The sequence below is a fragment of the Hesperophylax consimilis genome, chromosome 12 (assembly GCF_061612785.1).
Source record: "Hesperophylax consimilis isolate HC1 chromosome 12, BYU_Hcon_1.0, whole genome shotgun sequence".
In the NCBI taxonomy this organism is placed as follows: Eukaryota; Metazoa; Arthropoda; class Insecta; order Trichoptera; family Limnephilidae; genus Hesperophylax; species Hesperophylax consimilis.
Genome location: NC_142847.1, coordinates 33,755,052 through 33,771,819, shown reverse-complemented (window position 1 = coordinate 33,771,819; position 16,768 = coordinate 33,755,052). Strand labels below are relative to the sequence as shown.

At 35.2% G+C, this 16,768-nt stretch overlaps 1 protein-coding gene across 3 annotated transcripts in view; it reads right to left on the bottom strand.

Annotated features, from left to right (window-relative positions):
• The window catches only part of Atg18a (Autophagy-related 18a), a 93,514-nt gene that overhangs the window by 6,908 nt on the left and 69,838 nt on the right, over positions 1-16,768 (bottom strand). For all 3 annotated transcript variants that reach the window (XM_089638354.1, XM_089638356.1, XM_089638357.1), the window contains exons 3-7: positions 13,789-13,879; positions 4,568-4,762; positions 3,415-3,689; positions 2,773-2,943; positions 902-1,077 (exon numbers count right to left, since the gene is read on the bottom strand). In XM_089638354.1, the coding sequence (XP_089494480.1) occupies positions 902-1,077; positions 2,773-2,943; positions 3,415-3,689; positions 4,568-4,762; positions 13,789-13,879 (908 nt within the window). The remainder of the gene's footprint in view (positions 1-901; positions 1,078-2,772; positions 2,944-3,414; positions 3,690-4,567; positions 4,763-13,788; positions 13,880-16,768) is intronic.

Genomic DNA, 16,768 nt, shown 5'->3' with positions numbered 1-16,768 from the left:
TCAGGAGAGCCGAAAACCTATGCGTGTTTAGCAAATCTTAAGTTATTTCCACAAATATTTGAGAATTGCTAAAATAACATAGGTTTTAGTTATCCTGAATGTATCGTGTTTAGGAGTTTCGGGTACAGAAATAAGCTACACAATATTAAATAAAACAATCATTTTATTATATCACAACGACAAAACCATTAATAGCAATATGTATATTACATTTAATAGTAGAAATCAAATCTGGAATCTGGACACTAATCATGTTACATTATGTACAATCAAACAATCTAGAAACAGAAAAAACTAAACATAAAAAAAGATCTGTTCACGACACAGGAGCAATGTTTTAAAATAATACTTGTAGCAATAATAATGTATCCCAAACCATCATATATGATAGATTAGCTAAACATATAGATGTATAATGGGGATGAGAATAGGAAATAATGACTACACAGAAAGAATTGAAGGGGTGAATAAAATAAAACTAATAGGAAATAATGACTACAAAGAAAGAATTGAAGGGGTGAATGATAATAAAATGAAATGCCGAATGAACAAGAGAAAGATATGATTCAGACACCATTGCAACTGCTCCGAATTGAACAACTGAAAATTTTTTAAACCGTGCTAAGGCAGTCACAACAGCTTGAAGCTTTCAATATTAGCAGTGCTTGTATTCCCAGCTTGACTTTATAACTAGCGCAGTTCAATTCAGAGAAGTCGATTGATTAAACAAAACAGATTGATTAATAATAATATTCAGACAAAACCTGCTGCCAAACCTTTGGAACATCAAATGAAAATCTTGTGTGGTAGGGTAGGTACTTTTACTTCTCTCTGTTGTTTCGAGTTTTATTTTGTTTCCATATGGCTATCGGGCGATTTGTTGTCCAGCCAGGGTACTTACCCTTGCCTTGGGGGGTGATGTTGAGGGGGAGGGCGGCCGGGGTGGCGGTGATGGCGGGGCCCGCGATGCGGTGCTGCTTCACCAGGGGGCAGTCCCCTCCCTCCACGGGGTCCATGGAATAGATGTAAAGGATTCCCTCGTTGGAGGCCACCAGCAGGCGCAGCTGCTTGGAGAGCCTGAAATGAGCGGGAGAAGATAGAAAATGTTCAAAAAACTTATTACTTAACCCTCCCGCATGAGTGTTTTATTTATTTTTATGTGAATACCGCACAATAGTCCCAATTGCTCTGAACCATCTGGACCCAGTGAGATTATCGCATCTCCAATTTGGGTATGTTTTGAGGCTATAGGTAGTGGGTGGGAGAAGGATATGGGAGAGAGGACGGTGGGGAAGTACCTGGCTATTCAGATCTCGTCACCAAACACGGCCAAAAACGATTTCAAGGAACTATTCAATTCTGAATGGTGGTCTTACACTAGGGCGATACTGAAAGGAACCTTCTACTCAGGAACGTGCGGCAAGTATAATTAATATATTATTTTTAATTATAAATTGTGAAATAACATAAATTAATCAAATAAAATTTAATTGCACACGCCAGGATTTGAATCTTCGATCTAAGATAAGTAGTTTTTTACATCATATAAATTAGGTAATCCTACAAAAACTATTTGGTAATCAAACTGCATTTCTTTCACATAGCTGAAGGTTAAAGTCACATATCACCTGAAGGAAGGTCACTATGGCGGAGGGATTGTGTCTCTTAATATTAAAATTTGCCCTTTACAAACAGATTTTCTAGGATTAGTTTTAGCGGTATGTATGTTTAAGGAACATATATGAATCTATACCACCACAAAAAGTTTTCGTATTTAAATTACAATAATATTAGCAGAAAGATTTATTATCTTCTGCATTAATTATTAAAAATGGTTTCACACCTCTGATACTTTCATGTACCTAAGGATCGCTTCAGTATTTGATAATAACAATATTGGGACAATAATTTTTCATTCTAGTATTATTAGCCGGAGTTCAGACAAGAATCTATACTTAAAATGCTGAAGAATAATGTATACACATAATGTCACTGTAACTCGCACATACTTATCAACAGTATTACCATATTTTTACATTTGCTTACCAAGTATTAAACACTCACTTTGATGCTATATGTATATAATTTTAATAACTTCTTATATATTTTCTTTAAAGTCTTTACTTTTTACTATGTCTTATATTCTACACTTCTTTTTAAATTCTATTATATTTATATCTTTTGATGTATTCTTTCAATTTTTTTTAATGTATTTCACATACACACTAACTCGCACATATAAAATATCAACAATTAATTTTTTTAATAAAATATATCAAACCACAAAGTGATTGCTTTCTACAATAATATTAATTTTTCTTTTAATTATTTTAATGTAATGTACATATAATCAACCACCACAACACGGGCATGTGCCTAGCTTGGTGGTCTCATACCCATAAAATGTAATAACCAAACACACTGAACAAAGAAAAATTTAAAAAAGTATGCGGTATCGCCTCAGTGGTCAAGGAGTAAGGTTCTTAACTACTAATCACGGTCACGGGTTCAAATCCCGGCATTTAACAATTTATTCCCACTCTCTCTCCCCAATACCTTTAGCCTCACACATACCCCAGTGTTACTGGCTCTAGACGGGTAGTAGCAATTTGGAATCTTGCCTTTTGCGCAGTATTAACAATTAAAATTTTAAAATGTGGTGATGAAAATTATGCGTTTCAGGACAGTTTTTCACAGAATTAATTCAAAGTCTGGACAAAAAAGACGAAGTAGAAAACATATCAAGGGAATGTCCATTATTTGGTGGCTTACGTGGTGATGGCGCAGACATTGCGCACGCCTGCCACCGGCAGGTGCACGCTGGCGAACGCGCGGCCCTGGCAGAACACGTCGGTGACCTGCGCCGGCAGGAAGGTGGCTCCTGCTGACACCGCCTTGCTCAGGTACCCCATCCAGCCACCATCGTCAGAAGATTGTCGGGGACTGTAATAGAATTAAACAATATTATAAACATAACACATTTTGGCGTTTCCTGCCGTCTACCAAAAGCACAAAAATACAAAAAACGCTTTTAAGTGTCTCTCGCTCTTTACCAACAGTATGCACAAGACGCATTTAAGCATCTCCCGCAAACAATGTGTTAAGATGTAACTTTTGTTGTTAGAATTATGATGCACGAATATGCATTGGTATTAATTTAGAGCTGTAAATACTAGATGCCATTATTAGTCATGCTTTCCAATATTTAGTGAATATCAAAATTTTGATTCATGTTTATACCGCGGGGTAATTACTAAAACTAGAAACTCCATACACAAACAAATAAATTTATTTCCTCGTCCCTTCTATTTATTGTGTTGCGGCATACAAGGGCGAGAAAATACAGGTAAAACTGAGAACAGTAACTAGAGATGTACACCACCTTTCCAATAAAAAGGTACAAAGTATTCTCACAGTTCCTTGGTGGGCTCGACCAGCTTGAAGACGTGCACCGTCTCCGTGTTGGAGGAGCAGCACACGTACGCGGAGCACATGGAGAAGGCGAGGCAGCCAATGGAGACGCAGCGCTTCACGCCGCGTCGGAACTCAAAGAGGCGTGTTCCCTCGCGCACACTGAACACGCGGATAACCGTGCCCTTCTCCGAGGCTGTGGCCAGCCGCGTGCCCGTGCTGTTGAAGGCCAGTGCGGCCAGTGGAGAGTCGTGTGCGGGGATCATGGTCTTGGCGTGCTGGAATTCATGGAAGCAATTTTAATTTAAAAGAACAGACATTTTTAAAATTACCATAGTGTCATTATTAATCCTCTTTGTCTCAGAGCGCTGATCAGTCAGTTCATCCAAATGCCTTACAGTGCAGATTTGTCACAGTAAACTTTGATGGAACTCTGGACTCTATTCATGGACTGGATGAAATACAGCTTAAGACTTGACAGCCTGGAAATTGCAGGAATCCCTCAAAAAAAATGGAGAGCAGCTGGAGGAAAATGTTAAAAAAAAGTCTCAACTGTCGCAGGAATAACTGTGCAACTAGAACCATGGATCGAAGATTTAATGCTCCACCTAAAATCCTTGTAAAATTTATGGACATCGAACAAAAAGATCTCCTCTTCTCTAAGAAAAGGGAAATTGACTTCGATTGACTAAAGGGTTTAACCAACGAAAAAATATATATCAGAAAAGTAATTAGTCCCTATTGAAAAGAGTAATTCATAGTAATGAACATAAGAATTAGCGAATGAAAAGGGATGAATGTGTATGGATTTAAAATAATGGTAAAAGTGGGTTGTTTCGGAGAATTTGAACAATTCTTCAAATTGAAAGTTAATTTTCAAGTTCTGTGAAAGATTTTTTTCAAATTCTGTTTTTATTTCAGTTCTGTCAAGCAACTAGCCTATAATGATATAATAACAAAACTTGAATAGAACTTTCACAGAACCCGAAAATGAAAGTTGAAATTTGATGAGTTGTTCAAATTCTCAGAAACAACCCGTCCTTAAATTTGCAATTGGTGATGTTGCAAATGTCGATTTTATTGTATGAATAAATGAGGGATTTTCTCCCCTTTGTCAAAAGAAAGTTTATTCAAAAGAAGTTTATTTTATTGTTACCAGATGGGTGGCATCGAAGATCTGCACCTCCCCGATAGAGCTAGAGCCGGGGTAGGCCAGGAAGCAGTTGTCGGTGTGGGCGGACAGGCAGCAGAGCCCCAGGGGGTTGGGCGGGGTGTCCCGGATAGTGTGCAGCACCTTCATGTCCCGGATGTTGTGGATGTACAGGCTCTCCTCCAGGCATACTATTAACCTCTGCAATTAGTGAGCAAAAGATCAGTTATCATAAAATAATAAGATTTATATAACGGATGACATGAAATATTCATAGATAATGTTCACCAAGCCAGGACCATGTGTCAATACTCAATACAAACAACTGACGTTATGTCATTACTCTGCGATGCACAAAATGTCAACACATGGGGCAACATTTTTTCACAAGAAAAACAATCCATTTTTAAAGTGTATTTTTCGTAAAGGTTACATAGTTTTTTGGGCTCTAAGGCTTAGCACGCACTGCGAAAATGTAAGATGTAGCTTTCTATATAAGTGCATATATTAGCGATTTTTTTCAAAATGTAGTTTGCTACTATTCATAAATAGTGGTTTGAAAATGTGTGATTATTTTGTGTCCCATAGTAATAGTATGGTGGAGCACGCACAGCGTTTACCCGATTTCGGTTTTCGATTCAGTATCGACTGGGAGAGCGTATTTAAAACCAAAGCCACAACACACGATGCTCGCCAGAAATCTATGGTGGTATTGGAATAGAACAAAGTAAAAACTATTCAAAAAAATTGTTAAATTTACATAGCGCCGGATATAACGAACAACTATATTTAAATTTTTATTGGTACAACTTTTCATTAACTTATGAAGGTTTTACCCATCAATGTATAATAATTAGGTCCCAATGATCGATTGGATAAAGACCAAAGATATTAGAAGAACGAGATGTGCTATGAGCAGTTCATACTGTGTGGAATTGTTTTGCCCAGTGTCGCCGGTTTTGTTCACCAATACTACTGCACACCTTCGCTTACGCTAAGGTATCCGCACTAATACATAGAACAGATTTCTGTGCGTACACGTCCCGATAGTATTCAAAGTACCCTAATTAGGTAGTACTCCGCCTACGGTCCAGCGGCCAACATAGCATATCTCGTTCTTCTAATATCTTTGATAAAGACGTTGTCCTGGTAAGACAGAGATCTTGGGTTCGATTCCCTGTTGAGACTGTTATCTTTTTATTTTTCTGTGTCTTGTTCTGTCACATGTTTCATTTAGATTTGTTAGCATTATGTATCTTCTTCAAAGAACTATTTTCAAATGAATAAATAATTATTATTAATAAGTAGTATCCACAAAATCTACACTGGACACGTCACTGACTGCAAAGTTAAGTAGATATATAGATCTGTAATCTAGTTATATAATTTTAAAGATCTTAAGAAATATACAGCTCTTATACAATCATCAATATCAAGAATATTATAATCTCTCTTATTGATTAAAAAAAACTAGCATTGGGAGATGTTTTGTTTCCATTCAAAGCGGACACAAACATAATTCTTTTTGAAAAGATTAAATGATGCAATATATATCATGTAAAAAAAATACACTTCAAGGTCATTCAAAGTATAATCTTAACACCCCCCACGCATTTTGTTCACAAACTGTAAAAATAATGTGCACACGATTTTCAACATCTGGCCAGGAATTTTGTTTTTGTTTGAAAAAAAGAATCAAAATGGTTGACAGCAACAACTGTTTTATTTTTATAAAATATAAAACAAAGGTCGAGATAACTGAAAACTTTAAATAATACCTACTTTTGGCTTTCGTATGATATTCTTTGTTCTATGTTTTCAATCAACACGTCAGTAGTATGTATATTATTTATTTAGATACGTAATACATTTACAATTTGGTAATAGTTTCGTAACCTTCATGATGTGGGCTATTTATTATCAAACAAAGGAATGAGATAAGAGATGGATTAGTTTTACGAGAATACACATTTGCCGCCAAATTGATTCCAAGGATAACAACTATCACCTGATTGGTTAAGTGCAGTCTGAAGTTCCGCCGGTTTAGACTTGCATAGATGAAGGTGGTCATTATTTATTATAGGTTTTGACAGATATGGACAGAATAGGTAGGTACCCAAAAACAAAGAGGGTGTTATCATACGTCATGTTTTACCGTTTTTTACGTATTTAGATAGAGATTTGAGAAAGAGATCGGCATTTGGATAAATCTTTGTTTATTGTTTTTAAATGGGGTTTTAATTACACTGATAAAAATATACAGGAGATCGCAAAGTAAAGCACATAAAACACCAGTAAATTAATTATTGCGAAAAGAGATTGTAAACATTTCAAATCTTTGTGAACTCAGACCGTATCCAGTTTGTTATAATTTCAAAATTACAAAATGCAATCAAAAATCCCAGAATAAGTGCAGTAATACTATACTATTTTTGATCTCTTCTCCGCAATAATTGAATGATGGTGTTTTGATAATATTTATTGTTTTTATTCATTTTGCTTTATTTGTGCTTTCCCTTATTGTGGATGATAATTCAAAATTATTTACACTTATTTTTTATCCTAGCACAAAAGGGAGTGAGGGAAAAAATCCCTCAGAGCCTATGTCATCTTTGGGGATGCCGTGTGGAGGATTTTTTTTATTGAAATAAAGGAGAGAAAGTTCTGGGAAGGAAAAAGGTATAAAGGGTGGTTAGGAATCTGGGGGTCAATGTGTCCAGGAGTGACGGATTTACGAATCCCACTGCGGTGCAAGGCGATGGGTCGAGAGTCCGGCTGGAGAGGTTAAAGGGTCTCCGTCAATCAGTCTCTCCCGATCCGACCTGCCGCACAGTAGGTGTGCAGACACATCCGCCGCCAAGACCTAGACAAACCTCGCCCATTAACCCGGACACCCCTGCTAAGTCACCAAACGTAGCGAACCACTTGGGCCGACCTACGGCAGTTTTCGGGTTTTGGTTACCAAATAAATGGTTCCCGGGGCGGCGGTACCCACACCTGCCTCCCGAATTGAGCTGTTGGGACTTGTAAATATTTTTATGTCAAAGAAAAGCGTTTTTTTTTTCTTATTGATATGTTTATATCATTCACCTACCACGTGTAAGATAAAATTGTATGAATAATTTAAAACTGATTGTAAATAATGGGAAAAAACGTGTAAATATTTTTTTTTATTATGTCACGTACCTGATATTGAAACGTTTTTGAAAGGATCATTCATGCCTACACGCAATGACATTACAAAATCATGCACGTTCTAAAGAAAGTTGAGATTAAATTGTCGTAAAACTATCAATAAAATATTGTACAATAATAATATAGCATCTGGAGACGTAAACAATGTAAGGAACTACGTAATAGTAACATACTCATCCATTGACAACAGACAACAGCAAATATTATGTCAAATGTGATCTAGAAATTATTTAATAATATTGATTATTGATTACAATCGATACGTTGCGTTTAAAACATAAATCACTTTAAAACAGGTTAAAGTGCGAAAGAGCTGAGTGATGCGTTTCACTGCGCGTGGGAGGGAGCGGAAACGAAAACAAAGCATGAAGAACAAACGTCAGATGTTTTTTACAGAACTTCTCAACAAAATAAGCCACAAAACAATTTTGCTAACCTTTTTTCATAAGGTTGCTCATATTGCATCATTTACACAATGTTGTTATAATTTTTATAAGCATGCTAATACTGCATCATTTATACAATGTTGTTATATTTTTTGTAAGGTTATATTGCATCATTTCAGAAATATCCATTTATTTGGATTGTATTGAGAAGCGTAAACACAAATTATTCTACTTTCTGACAGCATCTTTAAGAAACATAACGGTCAATAAGCCAGAGGTGTGAAGGGTTGAGAATTCCTCTGCGTTATACATTTTCTTATGTTGGCAGAATGGCAAGGTCTTCATATGCCTGTACAATCATTTCTAAAATCAATAATAGATGGTATTTTACGTCATAATAAATTCGCCATTTTGGAAAAAAATGTTAATTTTTATACTAATTCTGAGTTTCCATCAGGTCAGGAATCTCGGAGTTAATGTATTGACGCGCACGCACCAAAGTTTGACGGCGGCCTGCAATAAATCTCGCAACGCGCACGCACCACGGCCCGCGTGACGTCATTGGCAGATTCAAAAACAAAGATCACGTGACTGAAATTCTTGCGCGAATCTCTGTTATCTGTTATGTTCTCAATTCGAATTCAAAATGCCTAATGTAACCGGTTATTATTTGAGAATGTAACATTCAGATCATCCCAAGAAGTGGTTATTATACCAATTGAAACTAGTCGCCAGTTTACATACGACCTTTCGAATCCTTAACCTGACTACACTCGGATCAACAAATTGAGGATCTATGAAAGAATTACGATATTTGAAAATGAGATTTATTTCACCTGTCACAAAGAATAATAATACATATAAATAGATCTGAAAGAACTCCATCAAAATAAAATTTTAAAAACTTTTAATATTTTAAGTATAATAAAACTTACTAAAATAATGCTTTATTAAAATTTGAAGGAAAAAATGAGTACCTTACCTTACATATTGACCAACAAGGACTACAAGGACGAAAACCTCAAATCTACTGAACATCCCAAAATTAAATATATCTTTTTTCCAAGCTAAAAAATTACACCACTCTTCCAACATAACTTAAATTAGATATAACGTGCAGATAAACACGTTTAAAAACAGCATAAACATGTACATAAGTAAACATGAAGATGGGGAAATCATAAAAAAATGTTAATTAATACCAAAACAACCTACAGTCAACAAACATGATTATGTGGAAATCAACCAACATGAAGATGATGAAATCAACAAACATGAAGTTGGTGAAATCAATGAAGATGAGGAAACCAACAAACATGAAGTTGGTGAAATCAATGAAGGTGAGGAAATCAACAAACACGAAAATGATAAAATCAACAAACATGAAGATGAGGAAATCATAATGTAACACCAACATAATTACTTACAGTTCGCCTTGGAAAAGGAATCTTGTAAATAATCTACTATACTTAGTATATAAATAGTCTTTAATAAAATTTAAAAAAAAATAACAATTAAATTCAGGCCTCACACCCCTCTCCCATCGGGAGTTATTTCTGCAGCAGAAATAAATATTGTACTTTATGTTTGCAGAAAAAGTTTGGCAGTCGGCTACGGCAAAAACACTAATAAAAACCATTATTGTTATAAAAATATTTAAATAGGTCAGGATATTCGATGATTGGGTTGTTGGCTGTAGTAGGTAGGTAGGTAGGTATCTACATAGATGAATTAAAACAATTTTCAACTTGCAAAAATATAAAGCTTATCTAAAAAGGAAAGTACTTAAAAAAGAACGACCACGACGCAAAACGAACACCAAATTAAATAATACTTATTTCTCCATAATCAGCAACAACTTATTGTTCCTAACGTTTTCGTAAACATTTCGCGAAAACTCTTCTATTATTTTTATTATTGGACGATGTTATAACCCTCAAAAGTGTTAGATGGGTACTCCAGATTCTAAATATATAGCTCTGGCTCTGGTGAAAGACGACCATTCTGAAAAGAAATAGTACTGAATGGTCAGGTACTTTGTCAACCCTCCACATCCCCACTCCATTCAGCCCCACCACATACACGGAGAAAAACGACAATTGATAATTTATTAAGAATCTCTTCAAATTATTGGTAATTCAGGTTAAAAACTGGATTGCAGGCCTTACGAACGAATTAACAGGTTTCCTGGAAAAGTTTTAGTAATACCCTCTACTCACGATCCGATTTGCTGTACAGCAAGATTGGGGTTTACAAATCGGATGGTGAGCAGGCACAACCGCCAGACGAATTATTATTATTCCCTTTGTTGGAATAATCTATCTATTTAAATAAAAATGTAAATGTTCGTTTGTTAAAAATCTTAAATCTCAGAAAGATCTTCACCGATTGCTTTGAAATTTTGACACAACTTTGTATTTGAATATGCGTGTTTTTATAAACCTAAATTATATAGATGACAGGTAAAAAATGTTTTTTTTTAATCAGCGCCAACGTCTATTGCTTCTCTATCTGCACAGAGAGACGAGCCACAGCAACGCGTCGTGGGGTACAGCTAGTAATTAGTAATTCGGTTGGCGATCAACATGCAGTCCTGCAAATCGGATGGTGAGTAGGGGGTTTATGTTATGCTACGTATATATCCGCGAACTGCCGAACTGAACCCCGCGAAACGCCGCTTGCAGTTGATTCGTCCCTTTCCCGTAATTCGATGTACGGTTCGCGTTCCGATTCACAAATGTATACGTACCTTTACGAATACATTATCATTCCTACGTGATATACAGGTTTTCCAATAAGAGGTGTTATTTTGAATAGCCCGCTATTTCGGTAGATGTTACTTTTGAAGCTGTCATTTTTTGACATTTGACAAGTAGAATCTACGCCATTAATAAAAATGGAACGATACACGCTTCAACAACGCATTGAAATTATTAAAATTCACTTGAGTGAATCAAATGCAAATCATCTTGAGTGATGAGGCCCATTTCCACCTCGGTGGCTTTGTCAACAAGCAAAATTGTCGCATCTGGGGCTCGGAAAACCCAAGAGTTATTGTTGAAAAGCCTCTCTATCCTCAAAGTGTGACTGTTTGGTGCGGTTTATGGTCCGGCGGAGTCATTGGACCTTACTTTTTCTAAAATGAGGCTGGAGCAACAGTTACGGTGAATGGATTGCGCTATCGAGAGATGATTAATGATTTTTTATGGCCGGAATTGGATGGTATTGATCTGGACAACGTTTACTTTCAACAAGACGGTGCTACGTGCCACACAAGCACCGAAACCATTGATCTTTTACGGGAAAAATATCAAAATAACACCTCTTATTGGAGAACCCTATATTATCACGCACGTGCATTTGGTTTCATTTATCTCAAGCTTCGTCGATGGCTGTCATTTATAAATTCAATAAAAGTGGTGTTATTTAATTTGATAAATTATGTGCATTTTTTTGCGGTTATGGTGTCCACGTAACCATCTTCCCACTAGAACTAAGTGACCTACATAATAATATATGTATGTTCAAAAATAAACACGTCTTGCGAAAAATTATGAAATTAACACGATAAACAGGAAATAATGTTTACGTTGTAGTGAAAGTAAACAAAGAGATGATAGTGAATCATTGAAGACGCGCGGAAATTATAATAATACTGATAAAAAGTATAATATTATTATGATCTTAATCTGAGAAAAACCGCCTTTATCAGTTTACACAGCAATGCCATTGCCAAAAAGGATTAACAGCAAAAACGGAATAAGTACAATATCACAATGAATATTATGGTTGCATCCTGATTCCCTGGCTGTTCATTGAATGAACTGAAAATGTTCAAGATACCAGACGGCAGCACAAATGTTCTAGCAAAGCATAGCATAAGAGTAATGGTGCTATTGAATGAAATTTCAAAAACAGTAGATATATTCATCTGTGAACAGTAGACCTGGCGTCCAAAAAAATTAAAAGTCTAATTTCCTCTTATTTGAGTTAAAACCAATTCCCCCTGAAATCATAAGAATTATAAGTAGGTACATAAATACCTACCTGCTTAGTAATAAACCCTTATGCTATTTTTTTAAATTTTCTAATAAAGAATTATAGAATTTGTCCAAAGAAACGTCACTATCTCGACGATGATTCTCTTTCAAACATTCTTTGGGCAGGTAGGCGGTACCATACTATTGAAAAGCTCAGTCAAAGTTGGCCACCTAGTCAAAATAAGTCTTTTTTTTAATAATAAATTGGTTGCAGCAGATTTTAGCAAGCGGAAACGGAACGAACAAACAATTTACAGGCAGGTGAAATGCCAAAGGGTCGAGTTAAAACAGGACGTCACTATACTCAGTCTTCAATTATTGTCCCAAATGTTTTTTTTTTCAGTGCATTGTTTATTACAGTCATTGAGAATGTTTAGACCACCAAGGTGGCAATACCTTGCAAAAGCGTATTTAAACAAAATTAATTAATTAACGCCATCTGTGAACACGTAGAATACAACGAGCGTTGCGTTTAACCTTAAGTACATTAAAGTAATATATCAAGTATGAAATACAGAAATAACGAAAGTATAAAATATAAAAGAAAATAAGAAGTAGGTATAAAATTGAAGAGAATATAAGAAGTATATAATTTAGAAAAAAATATATAAATTAATTTACGAAATCGATATAAGTACTAATAAGAAAAAAATAATTATATAAATATAATATAAATAAATTATTTGTGCGAGTTACAGTGTTTATGTGAAGTTCATTAAAATAATAAATAATAATAAGAATATATTAAAGGTTTGAAATATAGAGGAATTTAAAAAGAATAAAGAGATATAGAATATAAAATAAAATATAATCTGTCATAAATCAATTATATTTTTCAGAATAATTCAATGTTAAAAAAAGATAGAGAATTTTATTTAAATCGGTTCATTAATTACTGAATTGAACTTTCTCCTAATTTAGACAATTAAAATGGTGAATTCAGCAGGAGCTTAGTAAAACAATAGCATAAGGTATTCCTTTCCCATAATTCGAGACTCGGCTCGCGTTTCGGTTCACAAATGTATACGCAGTATTATATGTAGCAACAGTAATTTTAAACTATGCATGTCTCAACAATAAATTAATGTTAAAGCGCAATATCCACCGCGAACAAAGCTAAGCTGGTACCGACTTCTTTTTCTCGTCTTTTTCATACTTTCACCATATGTTTTGTTTCCATCAGAAGCGTACGTATGAAATAATATTTGGCTAATTTATATAGCGCTGTTTTCGTGAAAAATCCCCTCAAGGGCGAAAGCATGAAAAATACTCGAGTTACGATGCGAGCTAAGCTAAACTAAGTTAGTACTATCTTAGCTTCGTTCGCGGTGGATACTGCGCTTTAGACATGCAGAGTTGTGAGTTTATGCTTATGAGTTGTTGTTGTAAAGAAGAAACTTCAATTGAATGGATGTCTAAAAGATGCTAAACTTGAAGGTGTTTTATTATACTGTAATTATTATTACGATTGCACTGTGTCATTTTGCGTTTATATACATCGTTTACATCAATTTCAAATGAAAGCTTAAAAAATAATAGAAGTAGAAAATTGAAACTTACAGATCGAAAGCTTAAAAAATAATAGAAGTAGAAAATTGAAACTTACAGATCTATTCAGTTTAACTGCTAGAATGGTATTACTGTAACTGTAGTTACATATTTCAGTCCCTCTGTTGAAGTGGCAGACTTTCAGCTTCCTAAAACAAAGATAAAACGGTTTCATTAGTCACGTGTTTCATATGTAAAAATATTAAATAATGTGCGATGAGAAAAATGAAGACAATGTTGGTAGTTCTTATTCGAAGTATGATTCAGTTAAATATGACCGAAGGATATAGGGTCCCATTAGCTCAGTGGTAGAGCGGTGCCCCGGCAAGGCAAGCGTCCTGGGTTCGAGTCCTAGATGTGACCGTATCCTTTTCTGATTTTTATGTTTCAGATTTTCGTTTAGGAATCGCTAATATTGTCTTCAATAATTAAATTTAAGTTTTTCCAAAAAATAAATAGACATAATATTATTTAACTAAATACATCATTTTTAATATTTCTATAACGTAACTAATCTTGAATTTGGTAAATTGCAGATTATACAATATATGTTTTATCCCAACATCTTTCGGGGTAATGTATATAATCAAAGCATTCAACTTTCTACCCCGGGCAAATTGTCATTCAGAAAGCAATTTCAAAATAACACCAAAATTTTCAAATTCGCTCTCGATTTCCTTGTATTATTATTATTTCGTCTGACGTGTCATAGATATTGGGGAGCGGGGGCCTTGCGTGATTCGACCCTCCGCCCCTGGCAGGTAACCTTATCTCGATCGATGGTATCATTTCACCCCTTTCAAACAAACTATATAGCGCGCACACCTTGCCACGTAAAAATAGCATTCAGATATGTGACATAATAACATGTTAGGGATAGTTTTCCCGCGACGGTGACTCATGCGATACGCTATTGTAATTGTGACAATGCAAGAGGGGTTGGATAAATGCAAGCGTGTACCTAATCATATGATTAAAATGTGTTTAAGGTATATTTACATCGGAAAATACGACAACATCTGGCATTTTCCGATAGCGACTCGACGCACGTGCGTAGAATTTCATAATAATCGTATGAAAGAAAGGTTTTTGTTGTAAAACGGCTATCTTAGGTCGTTCGTGCTATAGGTGGAAACATAATATTAATGATTTTCTTTGTTCCCTTGTGTGGCATACTAGTACTGCAATGACTCATGCACCGTTACAACGATGCAAGTACAGAGTTGCACACTTGCACGTGAAGTTACGCGTGTATGGGTTGACCACAGTTCCAGGCAATATCACGATTCAGGCATTATCAAAGAAGCGAGCAGTCGTATCGGCTCGTGTTGTGATGTTGTTATTAATTATTATGATTGAAGTAAACGACGCAAGACGACGTGCAATGAACTTGATCTAGCCGGATCACGCTAATGACGGTGATGTCAATAGTCACATTGACTATTGACCCGTGCTGCAGAACAGGTTTGGAGATAATTAGTGCATTATTTATCGGGCAAGAGGCCAATACCTACAATAATACGAGATTAAGAGGACCCAACGGGTATTACAACTGTTTAAAAAAAATAGTATCCACCCATTGTTATTTTGGTGTGAGAATTGGATTTTGATTTCTAATCTTTATTTTTGATGTAAATTTATCTTTATGTTAATGTTGTTTTTTGTTTAAATGTATAAATTCGCATATTTTAAAATGGGGGCCTCAGCACGGGTGAACAACCCAGTGAGGCCAACGTTGCTGAATTGAAATGTAAAGTACTGTAGAGTAATGTATCAATAAATAAATAAATAAATAAATTGTAGGGACCATTTTATTAAATGTATTATTCATGCTCTTATTAGGACTTCTAATTAAAAACAAGATATTGTTATGGTTAATGCAATTTTAAATAAGTCGTCCAAATGTGGCGTAACCACAGTTTGATATTGGCCTTGAACGCTGAAACTAAAAACTATATAAATAAAAATTTGTTTGTTCAAAATCTTAAGTCTCCGAAAGTTCTACTCAGATTTCTTGGAATTTTCTGTTTCAATCATATTTCTGTTTCGTAGTTGAGTTTATATTTTTATTGACATGTAATATTCCGATATCAAATATCTCCGATTTTTTGGAACGAAAAAAAAATGGATGACTGCATATTTGTTTTTAACGCGTCAAAACAAGTGGTTTCTCGGAAATCATTATTGTATCAAGTGTTTCGACGATCAATTTTCTCAATATTTGATCGATGAGATTTGTGTTGAGGAGAATGTGATCGCCAGAAACTGCGTAAAAGTAATTTATCACTCTCCACCACAAGTCTCTGAACTCGAACGGCATGAAATTTGGATGTCGTGAAATGTGCACAGCTGTTTCTGTGTGGAATGACATTCCAGACAGAAACGGCTGTGCAAATTTCATTCGCCTAGGCCAGGGGTCGGCAACCTTTTGAGTCGGAAGAGTCCAAAATTACAATTTACAAAATTTCAAAGTTTTTAAGAGGCTATAAAGAACTAATATTCAAGATGGTTATTATTTATCACACAAAAATCTTTTGACAGACATTTTTTCACATCTCCCTCTAAGGCTAGCATTAGACTTGTAAATTTACGAAAAAAACTTACAAGAGTCTAAAGCTAGCCTAATACCTTAATAATCTTAGGTCGTAGATATCTATCTCACCGCGGTCATGTCCGAAAATCCCCTTAGAATTAATTTTAAATGATACTAAGCATACGTCAGACATGATAGTGTTTACCTCCTTTGTCTGTATGGCAAAGAGAAAGGAAGGAGATAGCATAAAACACCCTAATATAATGGAACTTCCTTCTTCTTCTGGCGTTAGTAAGATTAGATTGTTAATATTAATTTTAGTTGTAAGTTGCTAAATATGTAAATACTCGTATATATGTCGTTAAGATAGTAGTTATAGGCCTTAGTCGTAAGTCACTAGATATAAGTCTTAGAGATAAGTCAGTAGTTCTAGTATTAACTATTTAAGAAATATATTTGTACAGCGCCCTTGAGGTGATTTCTCACGAAAACGGCGCTATATAAA